The sequence below is a fragment of the Spea bombifrons genome, chromosome 6 (assembly GCF_027358695.1).
Source record: "Spea bombifrons isolate aSpeBom1 chromosome 6, aSpeBom1.2.pri, whole genome shotgun sequence".
NCBI lineage: Eukaryota > Metazoa > Chordata > Amphibia > Anura > Pelobatidae > Spea > Spea bombifrons.
This window is the reverse complement of record NC_071092.1, coordinates 9,246,794-9,263,502: the sequence shown is the minus strand read 5'-3', so window position 1 is coordinate 9,263,502 and position 16,709 is coordinate 9,246,794. Positions and strand designations below refer to the sequence as shown.

At 39.3% G+C, this 16,709-nt stretch overlaps 1 protein-coding gene across 1 annotated transcript in view; it reads left to right on the top strand.

Moving 5' to 3' along the window:
* The window catches only part of ITPR1 (inositol 1,4,5-trisphosphate receptor type 1), a 57,497-nt gene that overhangs the window by 6,876 nt on the left and 33,912 nt on the right, over positions 1 to 16,709 (top strand). The window contains exons 2-4 of the mRNA XM_053468844.1: positions 14,922 to 14,952; positions 15,273 to 15,375; positions 15,562 to 15,632. Coding sequence (XP_053324819.1) covers positions 15,284 to 15,375; positions 15,562 to 15,632 — 163 coding nt within the window. The 5' untranslated portion in view covers positions 14,922 to 14,952; positions 15,273 to 15,283. The remainder of the gene's footprint in view (positions 1 to 14,921; positions 14,953 to 15,272; positions 15,376 to 15,561; positions 15,633 to 16,709) is intronic.

The following is a 16,709-nucleotide window of genomic DNA, read 5'->3' as shown; positions in this document are numbered from 1 at the left end:
GTGTGAACTAAGAAGTAAAAATAATTGAAAAAAAGGTGGATACTACCCTTCTTAGACTGGTTACACAGCTGCGACCTTGTAACACACCCTCCAAGTGTGGTAATTTCACAAGTATACTCCGACTTGGTGCGCTCGTGTAAACCGAGAAAATAAATGAAATGATACAAAATGATAGTGTAGACGAAAAACAAAAAATATTAATAGATGAATATGTTCTATGCACTCACAAGTGTACGTGGTGCTTCAAAGCTCTATGGGTCCGTTGGTCCACTCGTGTATGTAAATAGACCGAGAAGACAAAAAAAAAAAACATAGGGTGATATCTTAAATGAAGGAACACCGCGAGGTGATGGATGCACTTACTCGTATGATGAGAGTATTCAGCGTGTCGTGATCCAAAAGAGCAGTCTCTTCTCTGTGTTCTTAATCCATATATCCAAGAATAGACATTCAACCCGATGGTTAATCGCAACGTGAATTTATTGAGGGACTAAGCCCTAAAAATAGCTAAAATTGACTACAGGTACATGATTTCAACAAATAAATAAATAAATATTGTCTTAATAGATAAATAAATATTTAAAAAATCTGTCCTCGTAGTTCAATTTATAATAATAAAAGATTAATCAATGAATAGATAAAAAACCAGTCCTCTAAAATCGCCAAAAAGACTGGAAGTACCAAAAAAAGTCCTGTAACTCTACGCGTTTCGCCTGCTGGGCTTCATCAGGAGTAGTGTTCTTTACTTGCATCGTGGTTTCTTTTATTCATGGCCGGCGCCATCTTTAGGTCCCTCCTCCTCCAGTGATGATCCTTCCTCCGTGCGTGATGACGTCAGCCGGATCTCGTCCGTGTCGATCATCCCGTGTATAATCTTTGTAACGCGGAACCTTTTGTTTCGTTCCTGATGTTTCTTTTCGTCCCCGATGTTTCTTTTCGGTGCGGTGCCGATCTCATTCAAACGGAAGAAGAAAAAAATAAATGTATTTGTAAACCACCTAAGGCGACTTTGTGTATATGTCCTGGATGGGTAAGGGACCGGGGTGATGGTATATGCATGTGTTATACGAGGATATGTGTTTTCCATAATAAAATATATATTTTGTATATAATACTAAACTGTATTGATGTTCTTATATATTTTTGTGTGTTTATATTCCTAAGTGAATCCGATATAAAAAGCCTGATATCTGATTAAAGGTATATGTACATATTGATAGAGGGAGCTAAAAAAGGATTGGTATGGGAGGAACATATAATATGTCCAAAATGAAAGTATATTAAACAAATATGTGGTAAGTATTCCCATGGAAACGAAATGAAGAGTAATGTAAAGATATAAAATAACTGAAAGAGAAAAAAAAAAAAAAAAAAAAAAAAAAAATATCTAAGAAGTAGAGTGATTTTTTTGTGTGGATGCAGAGGTGAGTGTCGTTCTATCCTTCGTGGAGTTAACCTGTTGGGTTATTTAAGGTGAGTCTGAATGTTGAAAAAAAAAAAAAAAAAAAAAAAAAAAAAAATTTTTATGTGGGTACTCAAACGAATGCCAGTATATCCAATTCAGTATTTAAACCACCTTTTTTGAAAGTTTTCAGTTTGAATATCCATTCCGTTTCACGTTTTGACAGATTTTCAACGGAATTTCCACCTCTCCAATTTGGAGGAACCAGGTCTATCCCTAGTATTTTAAGAGTGTCTAATTTAAATTGGGGACAGATATTGCAGTGTCTAGGGACACTGTGTTTAGTACTTTTATTTCTTATATTACCAATGTGCTCTAGTACTCTTTCTTTTAGAGGCCTAATGGTTCTTCCAATATATTGGAGACCACACCCACACTCCAGTAAGTATACCACATTTTTGGATGTACAGTTAATGAAATGTTTGATATTGTATGTGTGACCTGTCTTTGTGCCTATAAATTGATCTGTTTTTTTGGGGAGATGGGTACACATTTTGCATCGTCCACATGTAAAGAAACCCATTGGTTTGTTGCCAAGGAATCTTTGTGTGGATTGAATGGAGCCCTTGGTAGGGAGAATACTAGGTGCAAGGATTTGCTTTAATGATTTCGCTTTCTTAAAGATGATTTGTGGTTTACTAGGGAGTATAGTGCCTAGAATTTCATCATTTTTGAGAATATGCCAATGTTTTTCTAAGATGTGTTTGATATCATAAGCTTGTGTGTTATATTTCGTTAAAAATGAAAAAGAAAAGTCCCTTTCTCCCTGACCTTTTGTTGTATTTTCTTTCTTAGTTAACAGGAGGTCCCTATTTATTCCCTCTACCTGTCGAAGGCTGCTATGTAACCTCTCGATAGGGTAATTTTTCTTTAAAAATTTATCTTTAATTTCTGTGGCCTTAAGTGTGAAATCCTCATCTCTTGAGCAATTTCTTCTCACTCTCATGAATTGTCCTTTGGGAATGTTATTTAGCCAGAGTGGGTGATGACAACTTGTGAATTCTATATAGCCATTCTTATCTGTCGGTTTCGTGTAATTTCTGGAACAGATGGTATTGTTTTCAAAAAAGAGTTCTACATCCAAAAATTCAATCCTTTCCTCCTGAATGTTAGAGGTAAATTTTAGATTATATGGGTTGTTGTTGGTATACTGTATAAATGTGAGTAATTCTTCTCTTGTCCCTTTCCATATGATGAGAATATCATCAATATATCTCTTCCACAGCACCAGGTTTGCACCATAGGGATTGTTATTCCATATGTATTCTCTTTCCCATTCTGCTACGAAGAGATTGGCATAGCTAGGTGCAAACCTGGTGCCCATTGCTGTACCGCAAAGTTGAAGGTAGAATTCTTTCTCGAACCAGAAATAATTATATTTTAAAATGAAATCTATACAGTCTAGTATGAATATTTTTTGTGTCTGATCCATGTTTGTATCCCTAGTGAGGGTTCTATCTATGGCCTGAACTCCTTGTTCATGGTTAATAACCGTGTATAGAGATGATACATCCATGGTTGTCCAAAGCCAACCCTGAGTCCATTGTATCTCTTTTAAAATATTGAGTAGATGGGAGGTATCTTTTAAATATGCTGGGATTTGTGTGACATAATTTTGTAAGAAATAGTCAACATACTCTGATGTATTACACGTCAAGGAATCTATCCCACTGATAATGGGCCTACCTGGGGGACTTTGCAGGTTCTTATGAATTTTAGGGAGGAAATAAAAGATAGGAATTTTTGGGTGTTCTTGTCTTAGATAGTTGAACTCTTTATTGGTTAGGATCCCTTCGTCCAATCCTTTTTTTAATATATTATATAGAGTAATACTGAAATCTTTTGTGGGATCTTTACTCAATTTCTTGTATGTGTCAGTGTCTCCCAATATCCTATTGGCTTCTTGAATATAGTAAGTGTGATCCATAATGACTGTAGCCCCTCCCTTGTCTGCTTGTTTGATGACTAGATTATGTTTTTCTTTTAATGCTCGTAATGCTTGTTGTTCCTTCTTATTCAAGTTGAATGATTTACGTTTGGTTTCTAACTTTTCCATATCTTTAAGAACTAAATCTGTGAAAACCTCTAGGTGTTCACTTTTTTCATAATGTGGATAGAACTTGGACTTTGGTTTGAGATGTGTATGTACATAACGCCCCTCAGTGAGGTCTTTTTTAGTATCCTCTGTAGCTTTTTTACAAAAAAATCTTTTAACTGTTAATTTCCTAAGGTATTTTTGTGTGTCCATGAACAATTCAAATTGGTTGGATCCTATTGCTGGGGCAAATTTAAGGCCTTTTTTAAGTAGTTTAATTTCATCCTGCTGTAATGTGGTTCCTGATATGTTCACTATTCCTTCTTCATCTGGTTCTAGTGTTTCTATTTGTTTTGTCTTCGTTCCTCCACCTCTCTGACCTCTAGCTCTCTTTGGAATCTTCTTCTTTTCCATGGACTCTGGTCCAATGGAATGGACCGTGTTCTCAATTCCATTACTTCCCTGCGTGGGGGGGTTTCCTTTCTTTTGGTACCTCCTTTTCGGGATAGCCCCCTGTCTAAAAAAGCTTCCTGCTCTTGGTCTGTTGTTCTGTCCCCATAATTCCCTAATTGGGGGTGGGGTTTACGGGCAGGACTAACCTCTCGATCATCCTTATATGTATTCCTAATGTGTCTCTGTGTAGGGGGTCTGTAGTGATAGTTGTAATTGGATTTCCCCCCATTGTTCCTGTAGTTATTTCTATATGGGCCCGAACTGGGTTTGATTTGATGAATTCCCCTCTGCATTTCTTCCTTGTCTCTAAAAAATTTTCTCTTTTTGTTGATAATTAACTCTTCTTCAATTTTATTAATTTTTTTTCTCCATATTATGTTTTTGGACAGAAATTGTCTGGGTGTCTATTTGGGAGTTTATCTCTTGTTCCGTATTTTGTATATCCCTCTCTATCTTTTTGAGTTGGTCTTTTTGTTGTGCTACTATTAGTCCCATGAGTTTATAAGAGCATTCATCTAATGTGTCGTGCCATTTTTTCATAAACGTATGGTCATCTGAACCAAAGGCTGGGGTTTTTTGAATCCTTAAACCTCTTGGTATAGTTTTAGTTTTGATATACTGTTCAATAAAGGTTATTTCCCACCACCTCTTAATTTCTTTTTCCATCTGTCTTTCTAACTGTATAAATAAACCTGTGTCCTTACTGGTGAATTCCTGTGTGAAAATATTATCTAATCTCTTAGTCCTTTCATCTCGCCAGGTAAAGAGGGAGTCGGACTTGTATGCCATATTGTATGTGTGATAAAGTTTTCGTTATTCACTAAGAATATACGTTAAGCTGGATTTCAATTGGAGAAAAAGACGTTTATAGAAGTGAAAAGATTGTGAAAAACCAGTCTTAAAACGTATATGTAAAGGTGTGAACTAAGAAGTAAAAATAATTGAAAAAAAGGTGGATACTACCCTTCTTAGACTGGTTACACAGCTGCGACCTTGTAACACACCCTCCAAGTGTGGTAATTTCACAAGTATACTCCGACTTGGTGCGCTCGTGTAAACCGAGAAAATAAATGAAATGATACAAAATGATAGTGTAGACGAAAAACAAAAAATATTAATAGATGAATATGTTCTATGCACTCACAAGTGTACGTGGTGCTTCAAAGCTCTATGGGTCCGTTGGTCCACTCGTGTTTATATCTTTACATTACTCTTCATTTCGTTTCCATGGGAATACTTACCACATATTTGTTTAATATACTTTCATTTTGGACATATTATATGTTCCTCCCATACCAATCCTTTTTTAGCTCCCTCTATCAATATGTACATATACCTTTAATCAGATATCAGGCTTTTTATATCGGATTCACTTAGGAATATAAACACACAAAAATATATAAGAACATCAATACAGTTTAGTATTATATACAAAATATATATTTTATTATGGAAAACACATATCCTCGTATAACACATGCATATACCATCACCCCGGTCCCTTACCCATCCAGGACATATACACAAAGTCGCCTTAGGTGGTTTACAAATACATTTATTTTTTTCTTCTTCCGTTTGAATGAGATCGGCACCGCACCGAAAAGAAACATCGGGGACGAAAAGAAACATCAGGAACGAAACAAAAGGTTCCGCGTTACAAAGATTATACACGGGATGATCGACACGGACGAGATCCGGCTGACGTCATCACGCACGGAGGAAGGATCATCACTGGAGGAGGAGGGACCTAAAGATGGCGCCGGCCATGAATAAAAGAAACCACGATGCAAGTAAAGAACACTACTCCTGATGAAGCCCAGCAGGCGAAACGCGTAGAGTTACAGGACTTTTTTTGGTACTTCCAGTCTTTTTGGCGATTTTAGAGGACTGGTTTTTTATCTATTCATTGATTAATCTTTTATTATTATAAATTGAACTACGAGGACAGATTTTTTAAATATTTATTTATCTATTAAGACAATATTTATTTATTTATTTGTTGAAATCATGTACCTGTAGTCAATTTTAGCTATTTTTAGGGCTTAGTCCCTCAATAAATTCACGTTGCGATTAACCATCGGGTTGAATGTCTATTCTTGGATATATGGATTAAGAACACAGAGAAGAGACTGCTCTTTTGGATCACGACACGCTGAATACTCTCATCATACGAGTAAGTGCATCCATCACCTCGCGGTGTTCCTTCATTTAAGATATCACCCTATGTTTTTTTTTTTGTCTTCTCGGTCTATTTACATACACGAGTGGACCAACGGACCCATAGAGCTTTGAAGCACCACGTACACTTGTGAGTGCATAGAACATATTCATCTATTAATATTTTTTGTTTTTCGTCTACACTATCATTTTGTATCATTTCATTTATTTTCTCGGTTTACACGAGCGCACCAAGTCGGAGTATACTTGGGTAATCCTACAAATCCAGTAGAATTAAACCGGGAATTACTTCCCTGAAAAGTGAACACAGATTCCAATATTCTGGGAAAAGTAATCTAAAACATACAAATAATCACGGGCTTAGTATAATGAAAATATATACGGTTTATGAAGACTACAAAGGGTTAACAAAGAAAACAGATGTTAGTTTCTATTCTATTGAGATGAGTGCTGAGGGGGGCATTTATTTAAGCAAGTGAAAGGGATTGCTAGCCCAATTATGACCTATCCAATAAATTCAAAGAAATGAATATAACGCGGGATGTATTTATAGTCGGCTAAACCGTGCTTTAGATAAAGTGTTGGTTTTATGTGGCTCGGTACTGTTTGTGCTTGTGTTAAAGGGGCAGTTCAGTATCCCTGGGACCCCCACAGCTGAAGGACGCATATTGAACTAGTCACAGAAGAGGCTGCCCTGCTCACCCACCGTCTGACTGGTCTTTTCACTAACTGACTACTTCAAGCAGCCAATCAGTGGCTGAACAGACCTTCACCCTACCATTTAGTAGGGATGCACAAAAATATCGGTGGCTGAAACAGATCGGCATTATAGGCAAAATGCAGAGGGGGGAAAAAAAACCGCTGAAAATAATCAGCCGCCAGGGCTGTCTTTAATGGGGGACAAAAGCCTGCAGCAACTGCATCCACAGGGGCCCTGCTGCTTACCTGTGCAATGTCTTTTGTTCTGCCCAGGGGAAGCAGGATCCCAGCAGAGCCACGTGAATTTACGTCGCATCACATGACCCTGCTCCGTTACTACTTCCCTGGGCAGGACAAGAGAAGTTGTTCGCATAGAGTGTGAGCAAAGCAGAGGGAAGCAGCGGCCCCTGAGGTAAGTGGGTGGGGGGAGTGTTATGAACGAGTATGCGTGATTGAGGGAATGAATATCTGTGAATAAGTATATGGATAAGCGAATGGGTAAATTAATGAATGGATGTGTAAGCATGGCACAGGATGCTAAGTGATGTGCAGACCCCTTCCTGCAGGGCAATATATTATATGTGCTGGCAGCATCAATATACAAGGGGGGCAGCTAGCTGGGGCAATTACATAAATCCAATACTAAAGTGAGGGTCAGCCTGGCAAAAACACCAAAGGGAAGGGTCAACGACAAAGCAGTGTGGAAAATAAAAATATATATATTTTTTTTAAAGGTGGGAAGGGAGTAATTTTCGTTTTCGGCAATGCATTTAGCTTGAGGCGTAAGGGGAAAAGGGGCAAATGCACTTGTGGGATTCTACGGAACCTCCCCATGCATTTGCAAAACTGATCACACGAACATCTAAAGGGCCCATAGGGTTATATGTTTAAAAGGCAAATGATGGCTGAAGTGTCCCTTTGTAGCAGTAGTAAAATATTCATATCTTAGCCCATCCGTTGAGGATAAGAAATATGGCATAAGGTTTTCTGGAAAAAAATTCATAAACTTCTATTTGCTACAAAAAAGTTACATAGGGTTATTGTAGTCATTTAATGAATTGTATCTCTTTAAAAGTCTCTTGGAGTAGGGAATGCTGTTGCTTCTACCACCGGGCACTGGGATGCAAAGCAAATTGTGTTCTGACCTCTGTACAATTTAGGTTAATGTTTCAATAAAATTACCACCTTAGGTGGCTGCCAGTTTCAGCTGAGAAATAATGTGCTAATGACTTGCTAATTAGGTAGTGTTCTGTTTCTTTGCTCAGTCATCCAGCTGGACGGCTTCATGGCTATGCAACGTATCCAATGATTAAAGGGACATGCTCATAAAAAAAAGCCATTGGAAACTTAACGCCTACAGGCTGGCTTTAGGATTAAACCTGACTGTGACCCGTGTGCCCGGCTATGGGAGACAGAGGGACGGCTAGCGAGCAGTTCTGAGTAGTATCGCTCACGCATGCAGTAGGGTTTTTTTTTTTATATGCAAAAAGGAACGACCACGTCAAAACAAAACTCACAAACTCACTTGCTTCACTCCAGTGTGTTTTAAAATGTTAGGAAACTGGTTATTGCCATCAAGGTGGGTGAAACTAAACGGGCAGCGAGGGTTATATGCAAAGTGCATGACTGGCACAATGTCTTAAGTCAGACTTGTAAGGTAATGGTAGGGCTGCAACTAACTATTATTTTCATAATAGATTAGTTGGCCGATTTATTTGTTTTCGATTAAAAGGATACAAAAAATAATGTACATTTTTCGTTTATTTTAAATAATTTAATGAACAAACTTGATGTTAAATACAAACAGAAGAATAAAAAAACTTTGAGAAAAATGCATTTCTTGTTTTATTTCCCAACCTGCCCCCCCTAGTTATGCACATGTGAGCCCAAGCTACCTCCCAGATATGCCATAGTGCCCTCTGACATGCCTTTTACCCCCCAGATATGCTACTCTGCTCCCCTAATATGCCGTATAACCCCCTATATGCCCCTGATATGCCTTGTACCCCCTGATATGACACTCTGTCATTCCAGTTCAGTTCAGTCCAGTGTCTAGATAGCCCAGTAGAGAGGCTATCTATATAAACAGAGGCTGGTTATTTTCCGAATTAACACACACACACACGCACGCACACACACGTTGTAACATGCTTACGCGCGCACACACACACACACGTAACATGCTTGCACGCACACAGTGTAACACACTCACACATCATTATATTGTACTCTTCTAGCGTGCCCTGTGGATGTGGTAATTAAGGGCCACAGAATGCCCAGACCATCACTCGGTCTTCTAATATTGGATCGGAATATTCTGCTGTAAACATATTAACCGATACAGCGTGAGAGATCAGTGACTTAACGGACAGAGAATGTATATGCAAATTATAATCAAAACTACGACATTTCATTTAACAACTTTGGGATACGTCATATAAATCCGTACTCATTCATTCTTGTGTCCCTTTTCTCATCTTTTTGCTTTTATTGCCTTAACATGGAAATACCGCTCCATCCGTGTTGCACTTGTGTGCCATATATTCTTCCACAATGCACTGACCCATTGTCAGAAACGTGATGTGGCTGATGGGAACCAAACTGGAAAAAGTCAGCGTTGTTTTCATGCTAGGATTGCATAATGCCGAGAATCAGAATGCCGGCTTTTATCTTTCCGCATCATGTAATTTAATAAAAGCCTAGTCCGATGTGGGCAATTTCAATAATTGTGCATTTCAGCTGTTTGCTTACCCGGGGGGGGGGGGGGGATTCTCTGTGCCTTACGGCCGTTTCTCCTTCTTGCCGTAAATACGTTAATGGCTTTCATCCTCCTTCAGTGAATGTATTTGTCAGAAGCTGGAGGTTTCACAGCTTGCAAAGATTTACAAGAAGCCTCTTCCTTTTTGGACTCTATTAGGATTGTACCGTTTTATCTACAGGAGAGGAAAATTCTACCACGAAGGGAGTTAACGTTAGGAGCCTTTCTGTCTGAGACGGAGTGGACTGGACATGTTGCAAAAATCGATGTTTACCCTACGGCATGTAAAGTAGATATTAGAGTTTCCTACCCAGTTGGACGTTCTTGAAACAGAACGTAGTCATTAAAGATAATACATCTTTGAAGGTATCTTGATAACGTCTACTGTTTGCGTTTGGGACTGGAGCAGTGGACTTATTAATAAGTTGTAGGATTGAGGTTATTCATAAAAGCGTGAGTTGGTTACCACAGCTGTCTTGCCAACTCGCTGAGGTCTGTAAAAGTCCAGGTCTAATTGGACAGAATCTTCCAATAACTGATAAATCAGAAAGAGGAATCATCTAAGTAAACCAAGTTAATATATGCCAAGGGCAGTCTTGGTCAAGAAGTCGGGATGTAATTGGCTCTTGTGGCAGGGCTTAAGATCAAAGTTTTCTAGAACATTTATTATGTGCTGATGACTAAACGATGCAGGAGAGTCTTTCAAATCTTTCTGGTGAGAGAGCGGATAGATCCAGGCTATTGATAAGTCTTGGTTCGAGACCGATGGTGAATATAGGTGTCTAAAAGGGGTGCAAAACCGGCGAATTACAGGATTGTCTTCCATGACCGCTTTAAGACGTCTTTCAATGCGGAAGAATCTGAATGTTCTCTGGTTTTTTGTTTAATGCTCCCAAATGCAGAAATCCCACTTGAAAGTCTATTGTATCCTTCCACTGCATAAGACTGGCCTGCCGTGGGGACGATAGATCAATGAGCAGAAGTATATGTTCCAGAAAAAATAAAAACTAGGACAATATTCTCTGCAGGGAAACTTCATGATCCGGCAATTACTTTTTCGCGGTAAAAAGGCTTTACGTATACAAAACGGGGCTCTCATGATGAACGTTCCGAAAATAATCAGTACAGTAAACTGGGAGAGGGAGATGGGTTAAATGGGTGAGAGATTTGGGACTGGGGAAGGGAAGCAGTTAACACACAAGGGTTAAATTAGGGAACGCGAGCAGGTAATGTTGTAGATGTTACGGCGGGGCCCGTGACTGGCGCACTATTGCATGTTTTTGGTCACAATTTTTTGTATAGTCATTAGCACTAAGTTGGCTACGAAGTCTGTTAAATTTAGTAAACAAATCATTGCCTTTTTAAGCATACAGAAAGCATGGACTTATTTGGACCATTTTCACAATGCTTTAGTTGAAGACCATATCTTGTATTAGTGTAGCTAATACGTGTTTGGCCAAGCCTCCAGCATGGAGCGTCACGCGGACTCGCCTGTAATGGCTGCGGCTCTATCAGGCGTATATCTTTGCGTTTATCATGGCGACAGATTGTGGATATTGTCCTAGGGACAGACTGCAGCTCTGTCACCTGGAAGCAGCGATCGGAACGTCCCATCTGCTCATCTCAATGTAGAATTATATCTGGATACATTCGCCCGAAACGTAATGTGACCTTCGCGGTGCCAAGCTGCAGCATTGCACAAATAACTCTTCCTCAAACCATGCCGGTTTGCAAAAAAAATCCTATTTGGATTCTTAGAGGGTGTTTTTACGGATTTTAACTCTGATTTAGTGATAAACACGTTGTTGATATATAAGCGCTGGTAACCTGCACACCAAACTTAATAAGATTTGGTTTCTAGGTAGATCTAGGTTAATGTGCAAAGGTGAGTTAATGAATTTGGCGTTTCTCCTGCTAAGTCATTATAGTTTGCTATAAATGGTTTATAACCTGATATAATAATCAGTGGTCAAGTCTTCTACTGCGATCGAATAAATTAGTGGAACGTACGCACCATCCGTCTTCAGTCTGTTTTAAATATATACAAAGAGTTTTTAATTATTTTTTTTATTATTACGTTCCTTATCAGTCTGGTCCAAGTATTCATTAATCATGGCATATTTTGCCACATTTATTTAATCAGGAATGATTTTTTTCCCCTTGAAGTATAAAATATCTAAATATCAGCAATTTGCAAGAAAACATTATGATGCTGGCATTTTTGTGTATGTATTAAATATAACAATGTAGGCAGTGACTTTGATTAACAAAGTATATTTTTAATGATAGTTTACGTTTAACTTACACTGGTGTTTATTTATATATAAAAAAGACACAAATGTAATCAAGCTGTTACACAATATTACCTTCAACCCAGCGTGTTAAAAATGTCCAATTTTAATTTCAAAGTTGCTATTCCACCTACTGGATTGAATATAACACTTTTTTTTATAATACAGAATTCCATCCCTTCCAGAATCAATCTAATCAAGAAAAAAATGACCTTGTCCGTAATCTTTACTGGAAACCCTTGTCATGTGACTTGAAATTAAAACTGATATGTTATGAAAAATGGAAAATTTGGGGACAGCATCTTTAAATATTTTAAGTACAACAGGCTGGCAGAACTTTTTTCCTGGTATATGAAATTATAAAATAACTGTCCACTTTAGTGCCTTATTCTACAAAATTCAGTTTTTTTTTTTTTTTTTTTTAAGTTTATCTGCAACGCTGTAGAAGATGATGGCGCTATATAAAACGATGATCTAGTAGTGGAAACATGCAAGCTGCTATAAAGGGTTAAAAACTGTTACAAACATTCTCAAATGTCACATTTTGATAATAAACAAAGCAACGTAATCCACAATTTGGATTATTAACCCCTAAACCCATTGAAAACAATGCATTTTAAGCCCGTGCATGTACAGGCTTTGTCATTAAGGGGTTAATAACCCACTATTGTGATGCATCACATATATTTTTTTATATATATATTCATAGTAAGGTGAGTTGCCCGTTTAGTGTGGTTTTCCACACCAGAAAGGATACCTCTGCGAAAGCCCACGGTGTTATCACTAAAAGTAAATGTAATATATCATTGGAAGCGTCCATTCAGTACTTTACTCCGGCATGCGCGGGATCGTCTGTGTAAACGCTGGCGTGAAGTCCTCATCGCTTCTTCCTGCTCGGTGGCTCTGGATACTCCGGTGATTGGAGACAGAAAGGAGAGGGCCGCGCGGAATGCTCTTAAATAACGCGTCTGCATTCCACCAACACGAGCTGGAACCTTTCCTCCTTGGCTTCTCCGCTTAATCTTTAGTTCCCTGGCTCCCTGACAGTCTTTTATTGCTTCTTCCACCAAAGAAATATATGAACATTTGTGAGAGTAGAGGAGTAGGAAGCGATCCTAAACATTGATTTTGAGATTGCATTCTAGACCGTGGTGTGGAGGTGACCTTGGAGCTGGCACTAGATTGTAATAATGATGAAACGGGGTGTTTGGGAATATGAGAACTGGGTTTCTTTTTCATCTATATTACGATGCAGACAAGATGATGTGCACCATCATTTGTTTCCGGTAGAGGAAAGCAAGCAATTTTTTATACAGATGTTTGGGGCTGACACCAGGCTCAAGTGTTTGAATGCCGTTTTACACATGACTTTGAACTATATCTATTTAAAAAGTCACAATATGATGGCTTTAAAATAGAAAATTTGTACAAATCCCTCTGAGCCCCCCCCTTTCCCGGCTACATTTTATTTCGCCCTTTAATATCTCATTAATGTTCTGGCTAGGGCTGAAAAATGTTTCCAGCTCCTGAAAGACAAAACGCAATATAAGATGAGTGATGTAGAGCCGTGTTGGGCAGTAGCCAGTCCGCTCTTAATCCTGCGGTGTCAGACAGGCAAGGATGCCCTGGCCAAATTTCCACGGCGATAAATCTCTGAGCAAGGCCATCGCTATTAAGGAAGAAGGGGCATGTAGATAGATGATGAGCAGTTATGTTTGCCCTGTGATGGAAGCCCATGTTTACATTACATCTTTCCTGTCTAATCTCCAGATCCTGACAGTGAGTTTACATGGCAGCCAGATTACTAATGAAACCGTGGAAAGGCTTCACAATTTCCCCATCAGCTTGGCAGTGAGGTGTCACATCCGTTTAAATAAACCATCATTATGCCCTCTCCGTAACGAGCTGCAGATACATTTCCCAGTCATTAAAGTCCTTATGCCTCATTGCCGCTGGTTAGTCAGCGCCGGCGGTGCTCTGCTTCCCTTCCGATGGGATTCTCTTGGTGAGGACATCGGCATCAATCGTACCCATGGCGCTTTGAAGCGTGGAAGCTGATATTCGGGTCACAATTGTATCTGATGACCAGTTTTGCTTTGTCTTTTCATAAGGAGCATTGTCCTTAACCCCTGACGTGGGTGCTGTTAAGGTCCCGGTCCAAAGAATGCATGCTTCTTTCTTGGCACTCAGGAGACTCGTGTGTTGGCAAGTCCAGGAGAAAATGTAGAACTTGGAAGCGTCTTGTGTTGTGCAGTTTCTTGACTGATGGTTTTATGGAATATAATTAGCTCTTTATTTAATGTTTCCAACTTATCCTACAGCTCTGCTAAGGGTCTCGTCTCCAAGGATCTTTAAAACAACGCTTGGTAGACTCTCAACCAACGTTCTTGCCACTTCCTCCCCATATTGTTCGAGCTGACGGCTTAGCGTGGGAGGTCATGTTTTGTTTTAAGGTGCTGCAGGGCTTGGCTGAAAAGAAGTTATTTCCAGCTCGGTCCCATAGCCTAATTCATATATTTATTTTTTCCCTTTGGATAGCTCTCTAGATTCAACCCCCCCCCCTCCTTTTTGTGTATGCACTTTGTCAGAATCCGGCTGTCATTTTGGATTAAGCACAAATTGGCAAACTGAATCTTTAACTCCTTCTCTGAAGTTTGCAATAAGCGACTGGGTGCTGCTAATCCCTTTAATCTCTCAGTCCTCCCGGGTTTCATGAAACTTGTAAATTAAGTTTTAAATATTTGTGTTCTCCGGCAACTTCAGTCGGTTAATATGGGAGCTCCATCAAGTAGTATCCCCCCCGATGAGTACATATATCTCTACCATGCTTCCATGATTGCTCTTCACACATTGACCATTGATCAATTAAGCCAATGGCATAGGTTATATTTTAAGGAGAACATTAAGATGGAGCCTCTGACACCGTACAGTAATTTCATTTTTAGATCATTCTAATGTGTAAATTATGACTACTATGGCACCCCTCTGTTCTAATCCTCAAAAAGTATGTTGAATATTTTTCTTTTTTTTTTTTTTCACTTGCAGGGAGTTTTCCGAGTTTAACACAAAAAGCAAAGTAAGTGTTGAAATATGGAATAGTGTTTAAATATGGAATAGCAAAGGTTTTTTTTTTTTTTTGTTTTTTTTTTTTTTAGTTTAATTCTTTAATTTGTACATTTTGTACAAAGCCTACCAGTACTTGTTAAACCGTTACATTGACAGAATGCGGATATGTATCTTGTTCAGGGACACATGGTTTGAGGGGTGACTTTAAATATGAGTCATGGTGTTGCTCGTTTTGTGTCATGGCGCTAAGCGAGACGCTGCGTTCTAAGGCAGGTGTTACACTGTTACCGTCTGTATATGTGCCATTACTGATTACTTCTTTTCTTGCAGGATCTACAAAGATGTCTGATAAGATGTCAAGTTTTCTCCATGTAGGGGACATTGTATCCCTGTACGCAGAGGGATCGGTAAATGGCTTCATCAGCACACTGGGGTAAGATTTTTGCTATTCTTCTGCTTCTTCTACTGAAGTATTAATTATCAAACTAATTATAGCTATGGCTCTACCATTCTCCCACACTACTGTGATAGAATGTCTTCTACATAACACTTTCACCACTGAATCTTGCATTTCAGTTTAATCGCATAAATGTGATCGTCTAAACTCTACTTTGTGCAGATTGGTGGATGACCGGTGTGTGGTGCAGCCCGAGGCAGGGGACCTTAATAACCCACCCAAGAAGTTCAGAGGTAAGTCCCGTATCGCTCGGCTGAGGGCAAAGGAACGAAAACAATTGGTTATGCAGAGGAATTTGGCTATCTGAGTTTATATTGTTTCTTTTAAGATATCTATAAAGGGACTTTTAGGTATTTTATGTGCTATTAATTTTATTTTACACGTATACTGTATCAGCGAGGTCTTGCTCAGAGGGATATCTGCAGTTGCACATCCCTTTCTTCTACTTGGGCTCATGGCTTCAAAAAGTTCTTGCACCCTTCAAAATTCATTCTTCCTATAGCTTCACTCTGTTGCCCTTAACAGTTCTGAACGTCAGTTCACCTGCTTGAAGCTGATCGCTACAGAGGGAAAAAAAGCACCGTTGTGCAGAGCGGGACCTTTAAGACCATAACCCTGTGCGTCCTCCTTCCCTGTGACATCCCCGTTTAGGTCCTCACCTATCCCCCTCCTCTTGTCTCGTTTGGGCTCCTGCCAGTACCTCTGGTCTGGGTTTCCCTGCAGACATTTCCTTCTAATGTAAGCAGACCTGCTCTGTGTTCTGGAAGGGCCTCTGATTGCCTTTCTGGGATTCTCCTCAAGCTGCAGTTAAACCTTTTGTTCGAAGTGTACTTGAGTGCACGCTCACAACAAACGCCTTGGGCACCCGCTAACCCTCAAGGGGAAATATTTGGTGAGTGACTGTATCGAATGAAAGGTGTTCCCAGTGGATCCAAATACACATATATCCATACATACATGAATACACATCATGTGTCAAAAGGATGTATTCGGCGGTGTTTGACATGGCTGCAGGGTTTGGGTCGCGCTCGCTCTATTTTTATCATGTTAAAGGTGGTTTACACTGTCGTGCGCAGGAGAAGGAAGTAAATCTCCTACCAGCGGTTTAGTTTTGTTGCTCCAAAATGTAGTAATTGTGAAAATGTGTCTAGAAAATGCAAAGTGGGGGTTTGTGGTATTGGGTCATCTGCTTAAGACTCATTAAATGACTTTCTCCCTGTGGGGCTGTGGCTGCTCTTCCTCTCCAGGGTGTCACGGAAGGGGTTAATTTCAGAGACAAGTCGCTAGTAGCTGCTTCTCATGGAAGGTGA